General features: G+C 40.0%; 3 protein-coding genes across 5 annotated transcripts in view; 1 reads left to right on the plus strand and 2 right to left on the minus strand.

The window, feature by feature from the left end:
* Positions 1-2,264, minus strand: scnm1 (sodium channel modifier 1). The gene is made up of 8 exons (XM_077598282.1): positions 1,824-2,264; positions 1,584-1,654; positions 1,423-1,511; positions 1,217-1,311; positions 1,041-1,144; positions 569-669; positions 382-496; positions 1-306 (listed from the first exon to the last, which is right to left on the minus strand). The coding sequence occupies exons 1-8, from the start codon at positions 1,872-1,874 to the stop codon at positions 213-215; spliced, it is 720 nt and encodes a 239-aa protein (XP_077454408.1). The 5' UTR covers positions 1,875-2,264; the 3' UTR covers positions 1-212.
* lysmd1 (LysM, putative peptidoglycan-binding, domain containing 1) overlaps positions 2,189-13,097 on the plus strand; it is an 18,450-nt gene continuing 7,541 nt past the window's right edge. Inside the window, exons 1-4 of one of the 3 annotated variants that reach the window (XM_077598285.1) lie at positions 2,189-2,810; positions 2,955-3,124; positions 4,050-4,339; positions 5,474-5,702. In XM_077598285.1, coding sequence (XP_077454411.1) covers positions 3,038-3,124; positions 4,050-4,339; positions 5,474-5,666 — 570 coding nt within the window. In that variant the 5' untranslated portion in view covers positions 2,189-2,810; positions 2,955-3,037 and the 3' untranslated portion in view covers positions 5,667-5,702. Of the gene's footprint in view, positions 3,125-4,049; positions 4,340-5,473; positions 5,703-13,097 lie in introns of all 3 variants that reach the window. The other 2 variants (XM_077598284.1, XM_077598283.1) reach the window with 2 other exon arrangements.
* tnfaip8l2b (tumor necrosis factor, alpha-induced protein 8-like 2b) overlaps positions 7,170-13,097 on the minus strand; it is a 6,623-nt gene continuing 695 nt past the window's right edge. Inside the window, exons 2-3 of the mRNA XM_077599510.1 lie at positions 10,576-10,899; positions 7,170-9,164 (exon numbers count right to left, since the gene is read on the minus strand). Of these exons, the coding sequence (XP_077455636.1) occupies positions 8,922-9,164; positions 10,576-10,893 (561 nt within the window). The 5' untranslated portion in view covers positions 10,894-10,899 and the 3' untranslated portion in view covers positions 7,170-8,921. The remainder of the gene's footprint in view (positions 9,165-10,575; positions 10,900-13,097) is intronic.

Genomic DNA, 13,097 nt, shown 5'->3' on the forward strand with positions numbered 1-13,097 from the left:
TTCAGGATCATTTCTGGCTTTTTATTGCTGCTGCACTTTGTACATATTGACAGAATGGCAGAGCACAGACATTGGCTGAACATTTTTTAGTGGGCGGAGCCAAGGACGGCGAGAATGTGAGCTTAATTAGGATCGAATTTCATTACCGAGCCTTTGCTGTAACTTTTGGAAGAGCTTTGTTTACAAAAATACAGTCTGCTGTCATGTTAAAGTCACTTGAGGGGAGCGGGCTCGTCCTCGTCGGAATCGAACTCCACGTTGTCGTCTTTAACCCAGTGGCCGCTCCGGTCCCGTAGCCACCCGTCGCTACGGGGAAAAACGACGCATTCGGCGTCCAGTCAGGAAATCACCAAAACCGGAAGCGGAAAGGAGGTTGGAAACCTTTTCAGTTTGAGGTAATGCTCCAATTCTTGTCTCCTTTCTGACGACATGGGTTCGGATGTTGGAGTCTCTGAGTCGGGGCGCCCTCTTGTGGTGGTGGATGGTTGTTCAGCATCTGTATAAAAGCAAATCAAGCTTTTTTTTCACTAATCTATAATAGGAAAGCAGTATGTTTTTTTTAAATTACCTGTTGGGATGACAACCTCGTTTGACTCTGTAATACCACAAGGTGGCGCTCTATGTTGAAATAGACTTTTGCTGCTTACAGGTCCTTTTCTAGTTTTAGTGCTAAACCAAAGCAAAATACATAAATTGGTGTATTTTCCGGACTATAAATCACACTTAAATGTCTTCTTTTTTTCACTCTGAGATCCAACAGATTATTACAGTGCATTTTCCAGGCTATAAAACTGTTAATATTACATTAACAGGTGTGTATTTTGTCCATCTATTTTACCTATAATGTTTGTTCTTGGTTTCTGATAAATTGCCTTCCAAAAAAATTCAATTTATACTCCAGTGCGACTTATATTTATTTTTCTTTCCCCCTCTTTATTTAGCATTATTTGGCCTACACGACTCCTACTCAGGTGCGATTTATAGTCCGAAAAATACGGTGCGTATAATTTAACATTTTTGTGAGACTAAATGATACATGCCTGGTTTTACGATGGCAGCTATTATACGGGCCGGTCCTCAGCAAAGCGTGATGAGTCAGTTTTCGCGTCTGTTCCAGTAAAGGTGCTGCAAAATTTGATCCTTCCTGGAAAAAATAAAATAAAAATGTAACCACTACAACAAGGTTTGCTTGAAAATGCAATTGTGAGATGCTTACTTGTTGCTGGTCTTCTGCTTGGATGAAGATTTCTTGTTTCCGTTTGGTTATTTCATGCTTGAGCTGAGTCTTCTTGCCATAGAATACTTTTAAACCTTAACACACACATAAAATCATATTCGATTTTCTGGCTGTTAATATTAACAATCCTACAATAGTGACTGAAATTTCTAATTGCTATATTCTAGTACATTCATTCAACTCACCTTCTAAATGTCTTTTACCTTTCCGGTGTACTGTCAACATGTCAACAGTGTCAAATACTGGGCGGTAGTGGCACACAAGACAAGTATACCTATGACAAAATATGTATTATTTTGGTGTTAACCATGTCAATGTTAATAACCAGTTGATGTTTACATTTTACCTTCCATTGCTCAGAAGGGTTGCTTCGTCGTCTGGAATAAAATTTGACAAAAGATCCGCGACGCGTCGTTTCTGCCAACAAAAAAAGTCGACCAACAAAACACTAAGTGCGATGGAATTTTTTGTTATTATTGTTTTTGTCGTGGAATTCCAGCAAAACGTTTGTTAGCAGTTAGCCACCTTAGCAACTTGCAATATGTAGCTATTGATAATAACAAACGCTATGAAAATATAAACTCACCTTGAGAAGATTCAATTGACTATTATCGTTGCCTTCACGTTTAAAAGACATAATTATTATTATAGTTATTTAGCCAGGTAAAAACGTTTAGTATAGTCGTCCAAAATGAAACAACTTCCGAAAGTGGTGTGGCGTTCAATGTCAGTGTAACATTCGAAATCAATTAAACAACATATATTTTTTAAATGAAAATATATATCCATAACATCTAAAAAAAAAACGTATTAAAGTGTATAATCAATTAAATGTTTTTGTTTGAAAGTATTTTTAATTTTAGGGCTGTCGTTAGTTGATCAAAAAAAAAGCAACGTGTGCTGGTGAAGGCATCATGCGCAGTGCATTATGGGAATGACGCTTCCCATAACATCAGTTAACGAAAACAAACAGTATAAAGCTGTAATGCAATGAACTAACATGGTAATATTTGTTCGAATTTTCTTTGCTGCTTGTTATCTTTGTCTTTAAAATACATGATAGTCTCCTAAGGGCTGGTTTAATAAGAAACTTCAAGACGAGTTTAGATTGTTTGCGGCAGGGCCGGCGAGTAATGTGGCGTTCACAGGTCAGAGTAAATTTAGGATTGTAAAATCGGAAACTTCCTTATCGAGTGGATACTCTTCAAATCTAATTAATAACATCGAATTGAATGGTTTAATAAGGTTTGAATGGTTTGATTTTTCCCAATCACAAACGTGGTAATAAGTTTCAAACGATTGCATTTTTGTTTCCCGATCACAAACTTGGTTAGAATGACATTTTTTCCGAGTAACCGTAAATGCATCTCACTCAACGCAGCTGTCACTCACCCGGCATCCATGGCAACATATCTCAGCGGGAAGGGTTCGGCTGAATGCTCAATTTGCTTTTCTCGCGACAACTTTTGACCATTTTGCCTCTTATTTTAACATTTTAATAGTTACATTTCTATCCTCCGAATTTAGCGAGCCGTAAAAGTGACACCTGCCGTTTGCGGAGAGCCGAATGCCGGTAAATGACTTTATTTGATAACAAAACAATAGACAAAGTAGACAAAACCGAATAGTCGCGCTAGTCAGTACAAGGCAGCCATGTTTGCTAGCCGACTATACCACGAAAGTTGACTGCATTTCTGCGTCATGTCCGCGGGGAAAGTGCCCGCGGACGCTGCCGGTGGAAGCGGCCTGTTGCCGGGGAGCCGCGGCAGTAGGTCGTACGGCAGCCTGGTCCGGTCCAACATGTCCCCGGTCCGACGGAGACATATCGAACACCGGACACAGCCCGGGGAAACCATTCAGGGGCTTGCCCTGAAATATGGAGTCACTGTAAGTAGCTTCCAGTACTTGTTGTTTTTTGTTTGTAACAACCCTAATCTCTCTAAATATTGACTATCTTTGTCAAAAAAACGAACACGTTTGAATGTTGGACTTTTTTTTTGACTGGTTGGAGTAACAGCAAGTTTCATGGAAATAAGCGAAAACATAAAAAAACAAAAAAAAAACTTTATTTACATGACAGTTGTCAAAGTAGCGACAAAAAGTAATGTGGATCGACTTTTTTTTTTTGCTATATATACTAATATTTCTGTCGAATTGCTGGACTGGAAAAATCTGTAAATATTTATTTTGTTTCTCAATTAAATCACCAAATAAAAGTTGTGCTTTGCTAAACATTTTAATTAATTTATATATATAATCAAAATTAAACAAACTGATGAAAAGAGAATATTTACATGTCCTTTTTTAAATAAAACCCTAGAATTAAAAATATATATATACTAAAGAGAATATTGACAGATTGGAATATATTTTTAATTAATTCTAATTTTTAAACTAAATAAAAATATCCAAAGTGTCTAGAGAATATTTGCTGTTTACAGACACAAAAATGATTTCAAGGTCTACAAACATATCGGATTGGTTCAAAACAGTTGAAAATGTTAATTAATAAATATATAGGTCATCACAATTAAACAAACTAATGAAAAAAGAATATTTACATTTGTCATTTTTTAATAAAAAATAAAGAAAAGAGAATGTTCACAGATTGGTATACATGTTCTATTAAGATGCAATAATATGGATAATTGTAGTTTTTAAACTAAATAAAAATATCAAAAGTGTCTAGAGAATATTTTCTGTTTACAGGCACAAAAATAATTTCAAGTCTACAAAATTGATTCAAAACAGTTCGCCTACGAATCAATCGATCGGTCGCCGATGCCACTGAGTTGTCGTCATTCTTTTTCAGACGGAGCAAATCAAACGAGTCAACTGTCTGTACACCAACGACTCCATTTTCCTCAAGAAGTTTTTGTCCATCCCCGTGCCGTCGCACCCGGACACCCGCGCGACGGACGCTGACGACGAGGACGACGAGGAAGACGGAGGTCCTCGATCGGGCGGGGGTCCGGTCGGCAAAAGCCGAGCGGTCGCTCCCTCCGAGGATGTGACGGCCGGGGATTTCCTGAGCCGATTGGACGGCTCCATTAGCGAATCCAAGAGGGCGGCTGCGAGAAGATGGCAAGACGCACAAAAAAGGTTGGCGGACATTTTTAATCTCTTACATGCACAACGTCCAATTCAAATTTAAACGGATTGGACGTCTATTGTTGTCAATGACAAAGAGTTATTGTTATGGAAAAAAAATCCACTTCACATCGTTAATGATGGCCATAAAAATAAAAAAAATAAGTGTTTACCTTTAAAAAAAAAAATGTTTTAATAGTCTCCATTTTGTTTTTTAAAACTTTATTTAGAATGATTGAAATATAACATTATTCAAAATACAGTCATGATTCATAAAGATGAAGATTTTGTTGTTCGTTATTTTTTGTTAGTTTACATGACGTTAGCAGTAAATGCCTCAAAGTCAACAGGAGAGTTTATTTGCTATAAAATAATTTTTAAAAACGTCAACTTGATTTCACGTGTGCCGGACCATTTTAGATATAATATTTAGATAATTTTTTTATAAATTGATTAAAAGAACTGGTTTAAAAGCCCTGAATATTCCGTTTTTTATAGATCTAAAAAAATGTTTATTTTAGCTTTTTTAAAATATTTTTTTAGATTTTACAAAATGATTTTTGAACTAAAAACACAGAAAAAAATGGATTAAAAAATGACAATTATTGATTTAAAAGGGGGGAAATTCGGGAAATGTAATCTACATCTATATCTATCATTTTAATTTGATCCTAAAACAGAAAGTCTGCACTCATGATTGACTTTCCCGGGCCACACAAAATGATGCGGCGGGCCAGATTTGGCCCCCGGGACGCCACTTTGACACATGTGCTTTAGAGTATTATTGAGGGCAATAACCAGAGTTTAGTTCTTTTGGAAATTCATTTTCTTTGTACGAACTGTTAATGAATTTAGATATATTCAAATATATTGGAATAATGCTATTAAAAATGGAATCATAATTCAACAAAAACAAATCTCAACTCAAATGTTTGTGGGGGGAAAAAATCCCAATTTTTGTATGTAAATTTTACAGTAATCCCTCAATTATCGCGTCTTCACTTATCGCAAATTCACGACTTAGCCATTTTTTTCCGCTATAAATTATTCATTTTTTATAAAGTTAATAAAAATGTGAAAAACTTGCTACTAGGACTCATCACTGAAGAAAAAAAATAGTTAAAGGTCTTATCTTTTCTCCGGCAGGCTCGCCGACCTGGAGGCGGTTTGCTCCGGCGGGATGGCCGATTGTCCGCGCTCGCCTCCGGGTAGACGCCAGCGACGCCACGGCGCCGCCGGCAGCGGCATGGAGCCTCCGAGCGCCGCCGCCGTGCCGCCGACCACCACCAAGCTCACCATGCGACTGAAGGAGCGAGAGGACGCCATCTTTGAGCTGTGAAGGCCCGACGTTGACGTCGCGCCACGCTCAATTTTGGTACGTTTTCATACTTTATTTATTTTTTAACGCTATTTAATAGGATCAGAAATGATTGGAAATCATCGGGCCCAATCAGGTTTTTTTTTAAATGTGCTAAAAATGTGTTAAATGATGATAATAATGTGAAAATGTAAAAATATGCAGACTATTTTGACAGTTATTGAAGTAAAAAAAAGTAAACAAATCCCAACTAAAATCGTGACCAGGGGTTGCTATGGCACTTAATGAGTTAAGGTCAAAAAAAAAATCCATAACTATAATGCAAAAATGTATAGATATGCAGACTATTTTGACACTATTGAAACAAACTCTAAAATATTAAATGTCCAACATATCCTAACTGAAATAGCTCCATTTATGGCATTGTGATTCAATCATTTGCGCTATAGCTTTATTTATATATAGAGTCATTCATTTTCTGAACTGCTTATCCTCACAAGGGTTGCAGGGGGTGCTGGAGCCAATCCCAGCTCACTACGGGCATCAGGTAGGGGACACCCTAAATGGGTTGCTAGCCAATCGAAGGGCCCGGGGAGACAAATAGTGACAATTTAGCCTACGATTAGCCTAGCATGATTTTGGGGTGTGGCCAAAACCCACGCAAACCCGGCGTGCAAACTCCATGCAGCGAGGACCCACCTGGGATCGAATCCGCGACCCCAGAACTGCGAGGCCAACACGCCAACCACTCATCCACCAGGCCGCCCATTTATTTATCTAAAAAACTTTATTTAAACAATTTGTCTACGTTCTTATTTTGGTGTATCGTTAAAATTATGATAATTTTGAGATAGCTTTATTTAAACTCATCTCATTTTCTGAACCGCTTTATCCTCACTCGGGTCGCGGGGGTGCTGGAGCCTATCCCAGCTGACTTCGACACGACGAACCAGGCCAGCCAATCGCAGCGCACATTGAGACAAATAACCAATCACTCGTAGCTAGGGGCAATTTAGAGCGTCCAATCAGCTTACCGTGTATGTTTTTGGGATGTGGGAGTAAACCGGAGTACCCGGAGAAAACCCACGCAGGCACGGGAAGGTAGAACATGCCCACCAACTCCACACAGGTGGACCGACCTGGATTTGAACCCAGAAAATACATTTAATATGGCACTTTTCCCTCCCCTAATGAATCCATTTTGGTCCAATCAGGTGACTCGGAGTCACATGGCAAAAAATATGCGATGGGGACATCCCGACTATTTAATTTAATCCAGCGGTAAAGCAATACGACGCCAGCCAGTCACATGTCGGCGATGGTCACGAGGCGTTTCCACAATGGCCCGTATTGTGCCGCCCTTCTTAACTTATTCACCCCACCAAATGACATTTTTCATAGAAAGCCACATGATATTCATTTATGGCAAAGGAAGTCACATGTTTTTAATCATGGACGTTGCCTTTGTATAAAATGATACTCTAAATACAAAATAAATGTATCGAATGAAATGCAAAAACCACACACAGTCTTATTTGGCTTTATTTTCACCACCCTCATTTTCCTTATTATTAATATTCGCTGCCTTTCCAAACAATATTTTCCCTTGCCGTAACATCTCTTTTCACCACCAGAGGTCAGCATTGTAACAGTAGATCTCGTCTTTGTACCTCTTTGTCATCAGGGGTGCCCAAACTTTTGTCTTTTTGCGAAAAAAAAAACGAACGAGGCTTCGGCGGGGTCTTTGAAATGTAATTCCATTTTTTTTTTTTTTTTTGAAGTATTAGCGCTTTAACGCCGATATACTTCCAACTTGGGTGGACTGGGAGGGGCGAATGAACGTAACATAGTACCGAAATATCCCAGTTTAATTCAAGTGGAAGCGAAATAGTTCGTTTTGGGTCACTTCCTTGCAATTTTGGGGTACTCGCGTGTCACTTCCTGTACATTTTTACGCTATCTTAAGGCCGCTCTCTCTGCATTTTAAGCAAATAACTTTTATTTATTAACGATTATTGGCCTTCACCCCGTGTTAAAATGGATTGGACAACTTGGGCCGGCACTGAAAGATGAATTGGACATCTATTGTTGTCAATGGCAGGCAACTTTTGCGTCACTTCCTCATCACGTTAGGGTACTTAAGTGTTACTTCCTGTGAATATTGGATGATTAGGGAATTTCTGGGCCACAATGTTTTGATTTTTGGGGCATTTTCAAGTTGCTTGTTGTTGATTTTTGGGTCACTTCCTGTTGATTTTAGGGCGTTTCTGGGCCAAGTCCTGTTTATTCCTCACTTCCTGTTGATTTTAGGGCATTTCAGGGCCATGTCTTGTTATTTTGTCACTTGTTGTTAATTTTTGGACATTTCTGGGCCATATTGTGTTGATTTTTGGAGTATTTTCAGGTGGCTTCCTGTTGATTTTGGGTCACTTCCTGTTGATTTTAGGCTTCCTGTTGATTTTAGGGCATTTCAGGGCCAAGTCTTTTAATCTGTCACTCCCTGTTAAATTTCGGGAAGTTCTGGGCCACTGTCATGATTTTTGGAGTATTTTCAGGTGGCTTCCTGTTGATTTTGGGTCATTTCCTGTTGATTTTAGGCTTCCTGTTGATTTTAGGGCATTTCAGGGCCATGTCTTGTTAATTTGTCACTTCCTGTTGATTTTTGGGAATTACTGGGCCACATTGTGTTGATTTTTGAGGCATTTTCAGGTTGCTCCTTGTTGATTTCTGTTCACTTCCTGTTGGTTTTGAGGCATTTTTGGGTCACTTTGTTAACTAATTGGTTACCACCGATGGTACGGAAAGATTTGCATTTACATCCAATCCTCAAATCAGCAGGAAGTCACCTGCAAACGCCCCAAAATCAAAAGGACAAACAGGAATTCCACCAAGATGAACGGGCCTTCACACCAGTCATTGGATTGGACACAATGACCGTGAAACTGGATGACCAATCCGAGTCTTTCCAATTGAAAATGCAGAAGAAAAAGAAAAGGCCATAGTTTGGACACCCCTGCTCGAAATGCTAGTTTCTAGATTTCAACTAGCGCGAGCGACTTTGTTCCAGTCCGACCTGTCGTCGTGACAACACTTCAAAACAATAGATATAAAAAAAATAACAAAAACAATCCACCTCCAGCAGTCGAATTCCCAAACGAAGCGTTTTCTGGCGGGCGCCTCCCTTTCAAACGTTGTTTTTTTTTTGGTGTCAGCAGCGTTGGGCTCGTCAGTGCTTGTCCCGAGGGGCCGGGGGGGACGGTGGGGGGCGGGGCGCCGTCATATTGTCCCGTCTTCGATCAGCTTGTTGAGTCCCTTGCAGATGCGGCCCAGGTTGTCCCGGAAGGGCCCGTCGGGCTGGTAGAGCCGGGTCAGCAGCTCGGGGTCGGCGTAATGGTCGAACACGTGGCTGATGCGTCCGTGGGATTTGGCCGTCAGGTGGTTGTTGACCAGCTTCAGCAGGAGGTCCCGGCAGCCCGACAGGATCTCGGACATCACCGTCTTGTCGAAGGTGAAGTCCACCTGTGGACGGAAAACAAATTTAGGAGAAGGACTACTACACCTTCTGCTTTGCTATATGGAATCCAGCTTTTTCCATCCCTCGCTAAATCAACGTACAGTGGTACCTCGTGTTACAACATGCTTGTGTTACGACGAAAATTTAGATCGAATAATTCGCTCGCGATACAATTAAAATTTCGAGATGCGATGAAGCCAGGTGGCCATGACATGAGAGGCTGTTTATCATTGTAGCGCACTGTCTTTTTTTGCCGCATCTCTTTCGTGTATAACTACTATATCGACGAGGACTGAACGATTTATTCAGACGAGTTTCGACCGGGAAACGCACAATGCGCATGCGCGGGCAAAAAGAGGGCTTTCTGGGTAATTAAGTATATTCGTGCAAACAACACCCATAGGCAATGGCAACCTTTCTCAGCATAAAACTTCATTACCCACAATCAATACGTGGGTAAACTCAGCTGTTGCATTTCCTGTTATTCTTTCTAAGGAAAGAAGCTCCCGCGATCGTTCTTTAAAGACTACGTATTTCTCGTTGGCAAGTGGTCGTGCGTTATCCTATTGTGAGGACATTTGTGTGCATCATTTTGGGAATATTTTGAAGGGAATAGTACAACACCAAACAGTCCATCGATAGCGAACGTGAGGGTGGAGGCGTGGCAAAGCGCTAACCCGGAAAACGAAGGTAACAAAAGATTAAGACAAAACTAGAATTCAGTTTTGTGTAAAGTTACATTAAACGTATGTTTGAGTGTGGGTTAGGGTTAGTGTGTTAATTTAAATTTGTTTGTTCGGTTACGAGTGCGTTGCCGTGGATAGGTTTGAATTTGTCTACATGCAGGCAACACTTTATAGGAATGTCCAATCCAGCAATCGATTGATATATATAAGTATTTCATAAATGTTTTTTCTTAAAAACCATGAATATGGAGGTGAAAACTGTCAATCAGGGGGCGGCTTATACGAGGGAAATTGCAAAATTCAATGATTTTAAGGCAATTTTAAGAGTGCGGCGAAGATGCCAGAAAATACTAATTCTACCATTTTAAGGGTGCGGCTTATACGCGGAGATAAGATGCGAGAAAATACTCATTCTAGGGTACGAAGAGTCACTTCCTGTAAAGTTTGGACCAATTCTTGTTGATTTCGATTTCATCACGTGCGATGAATTTTTGAATCGGGGCGGCTTATACGAGGGAAATTGTAAAATTCAACCATTTTAAGGCAATTTTAAGGGTGCGGCTTACACGCGGAAGCGGCTAATATGCAAGAAAATATGGTCATCGGAATCTACTTTCATTTTTAAGCCTTTTCTCTCACTCTTTTTGATGGATTTGGATCTCAAATAGGTTGTGGTAGCATTCCAAAGTCACTTTAAAGTTCTCATTCTTAAGTAATAAGTGTTGTGTACCTCATGGAAACTGATGGCGGTCATGGCGCCCAGGTGCAGCTTCTTCTTGAAGTCCTGAGCCGTCGCCAGTTCCTCGGTGCCGAAGCGGTTGTTGCGGAACAGCACGCCGATCTTCACGGCGATCTTGATCAGGTCCTTGACCACCTTGTGGGCTTCCGACTTGTTGCCCGAGTACTCCTTGGAGACGCGGTAGAGCTCGTCCAGGATCTCGCTGGTGGTCTCGTCGATAAACATCTGGACCGAGGTCTTGGTGGCCATGCTGCTCAGGATCTTTTTCTGGACCTTCATGGCCGTGTCCCTGGAGCTGAAGTGGTCCATGCTTGTCTGGAAAGGGAGGGAAGAGAAGAACGGGGATTTTCAATGGGATTTCTTGGCATCCAATACTTTTTTTTTTACTGGGTAGGAGGTCTTGGAATGAACACGGGTCGCCCGATAAATTCCCGCTAGCCCTTTCAATCCAATCGGATTCGATGTCTATCGCCGTCAAAATGAAAATGATACGTTTTGTGACGTTACGACACCCAAGTTTGTAAAAATTAATACGACGGAAATGATTAAAAGTTGATAAGCTGCTGTGGAATGGTTTAAAAACATTGACATTTTCATTATCGTTCGGTAAAACTCTGATGGAGATAAAACAACATCAAAGATAAAGTAAACAATAAAGACTCGACGCGTTTTCTTTATCCTTCTCTAAGCCAATCGGCAGCTTCGATGACTCGTCTCCAATAGGAACGGCGAATTTGAATCCGACGCCGGCTCAGATTTTCCGATTTAGCGTTAGCGAAAGTGTTTCTTCTCTGCAAAAAAAACCTGCTCGCGGTAATTTTAGTTCTATTTTCGGTCTCGTCAATTAAAACGACGTTGTATTTCCCACGCAATAAACTTACGCGGTAATTTTAGTTCTATTTTCGGTCTCGTCAATAAAAACTTAATTATGTTTTGGCAGGCATGAGGATTGGCGACATTCTCTTTTAAAGTGTGCCAAGTCAAACCCTGGCTACGATTTAACATTATTTAAATGTTACTTTGCCGACATCTACTGGTGAAAAACAGTACAGCAAGTCTTTTTAAGAAAAAAATCATCGCTCGTGATAAAATCGACATCAACAAGAATTGGACCAAACTTTTCAGGAAGTGACTCTTTAATGACTATTTTATCGCATCTTATCTCCGCGTATAAGCCTTAAATTCATTGAATTTTGCAATTTCCCTCGTATAAGCCGCCCCCCGCGTCGAGGCCATTTCCTACCCAAACCCTATGAAGCATTTTCCCGAAAATCGAAAAACCGCGCTTCTACTTCCTGTAAGTGATTGTGACTTCCTGGCCAACAGCCAAATGGATTAAAACGGCATTTGTGGTTTATTTTTCAAAGAAAAAAACCCACACGTTGCCAATCCGTCAAGTCTAACGTCACCAGTTCAGTAAATCCGACATCAAAAACCGAACGACTCGAGTCCATCCGCCATCTTTGACTACTGGACTCGTGTTTAGGGATTAGTAGAAGCGGGGGGCTAATTTACGCGCCATTCTTATGCGAATTGTTGCTCGTGGAGGCGAGCGGCATAGCTGAAGCAAGCCCACGCCTGTTTGACGCCGAGCCGGAGATTGCGATCACGCCTCTGGAAGATTCCTCAAAGAAGAGCCAGAAACAACCCCAAAAATCTTAATCAAAGACACGACGGAAGGGTCTTTTTTCGAGGAAGAACCGTCGAGGAACCGCCTGAAACGCTTCGATGGGAGCTCGAGGTGAACTCGTCCAATCATCTGCAAGGAGAGTTTTTCCGTAGAGAAGACGTTCCTTCAAAGATGGGACTTGGATGCACGCCTTTGACGTTTGCATTCTCACTTCCCTAAATTGAAGCGCTTCTTTCAAAGAACCACGTGAACTTTTGGCTCGTGAAGAAGCACTCGATTCGCCGTCATTTTTGCGATGTATTCGAGGTTTTATTCGGGGTGTCGATTTGTCGGCCTGAAAGGTTCGCCAAGGGGTGCCGGATAAGGCTGCCACAATTCGTTGATTCGTAAATAAAGAGTGTTTATGGACGTTTAGATTTGTCGGCATTCTCTTTTTGGAGCTTCTCGCTTGGGTTTTTTATTTTAGTTAATTAATTTTTTAAAAAAGGCAGATGGACGTAAAATATTTTTTGTTTTTTAATTAAAAAGGAAATTTAATATATATTTATTTATTCATTTAAATAAAAGGTGGAAAGAATTCTCAGTTTATTTATTTTTTTAATTAATGATGTTTTTAGTGTGTAACCCTCCACTAATTAATGATAAAAAAAGAAATACTTATTATTTAATATTTATTTTTGGAAATCTAAAAAAACGAATTTTTCACAAAAAAAATCTAAATAAAATGAAAAATGACTTTTTACCCTTTAGATTTTTCAAAGTATAAAAATGCAATACTGTAAAACAAAAAATATATAGAAATAATGTTCTCCCACTTGGCATTTTAGTATTCGCGTCATACTTGATTTATTTGAATTTTCATCCCATTTTAGTCCCATTTTTT

The sequence above is a fragment of the Stigmatopora argus genome, chromosome 4 (assembly GCF_051989625.1).
Source record: "Stigmatopora argus isolate UIUO_Sarg chromosome 4, RoL_Sarg_1.0, whole genome shotgun sequence".
In the NCBI taxonomy this organism is placed as follows: Eukaryota; Metazoa; Chordata; class Actinopteri; order Syngnathiformes; family Syngnathidae; genus Stigmatopora; species Stigmatopora argus.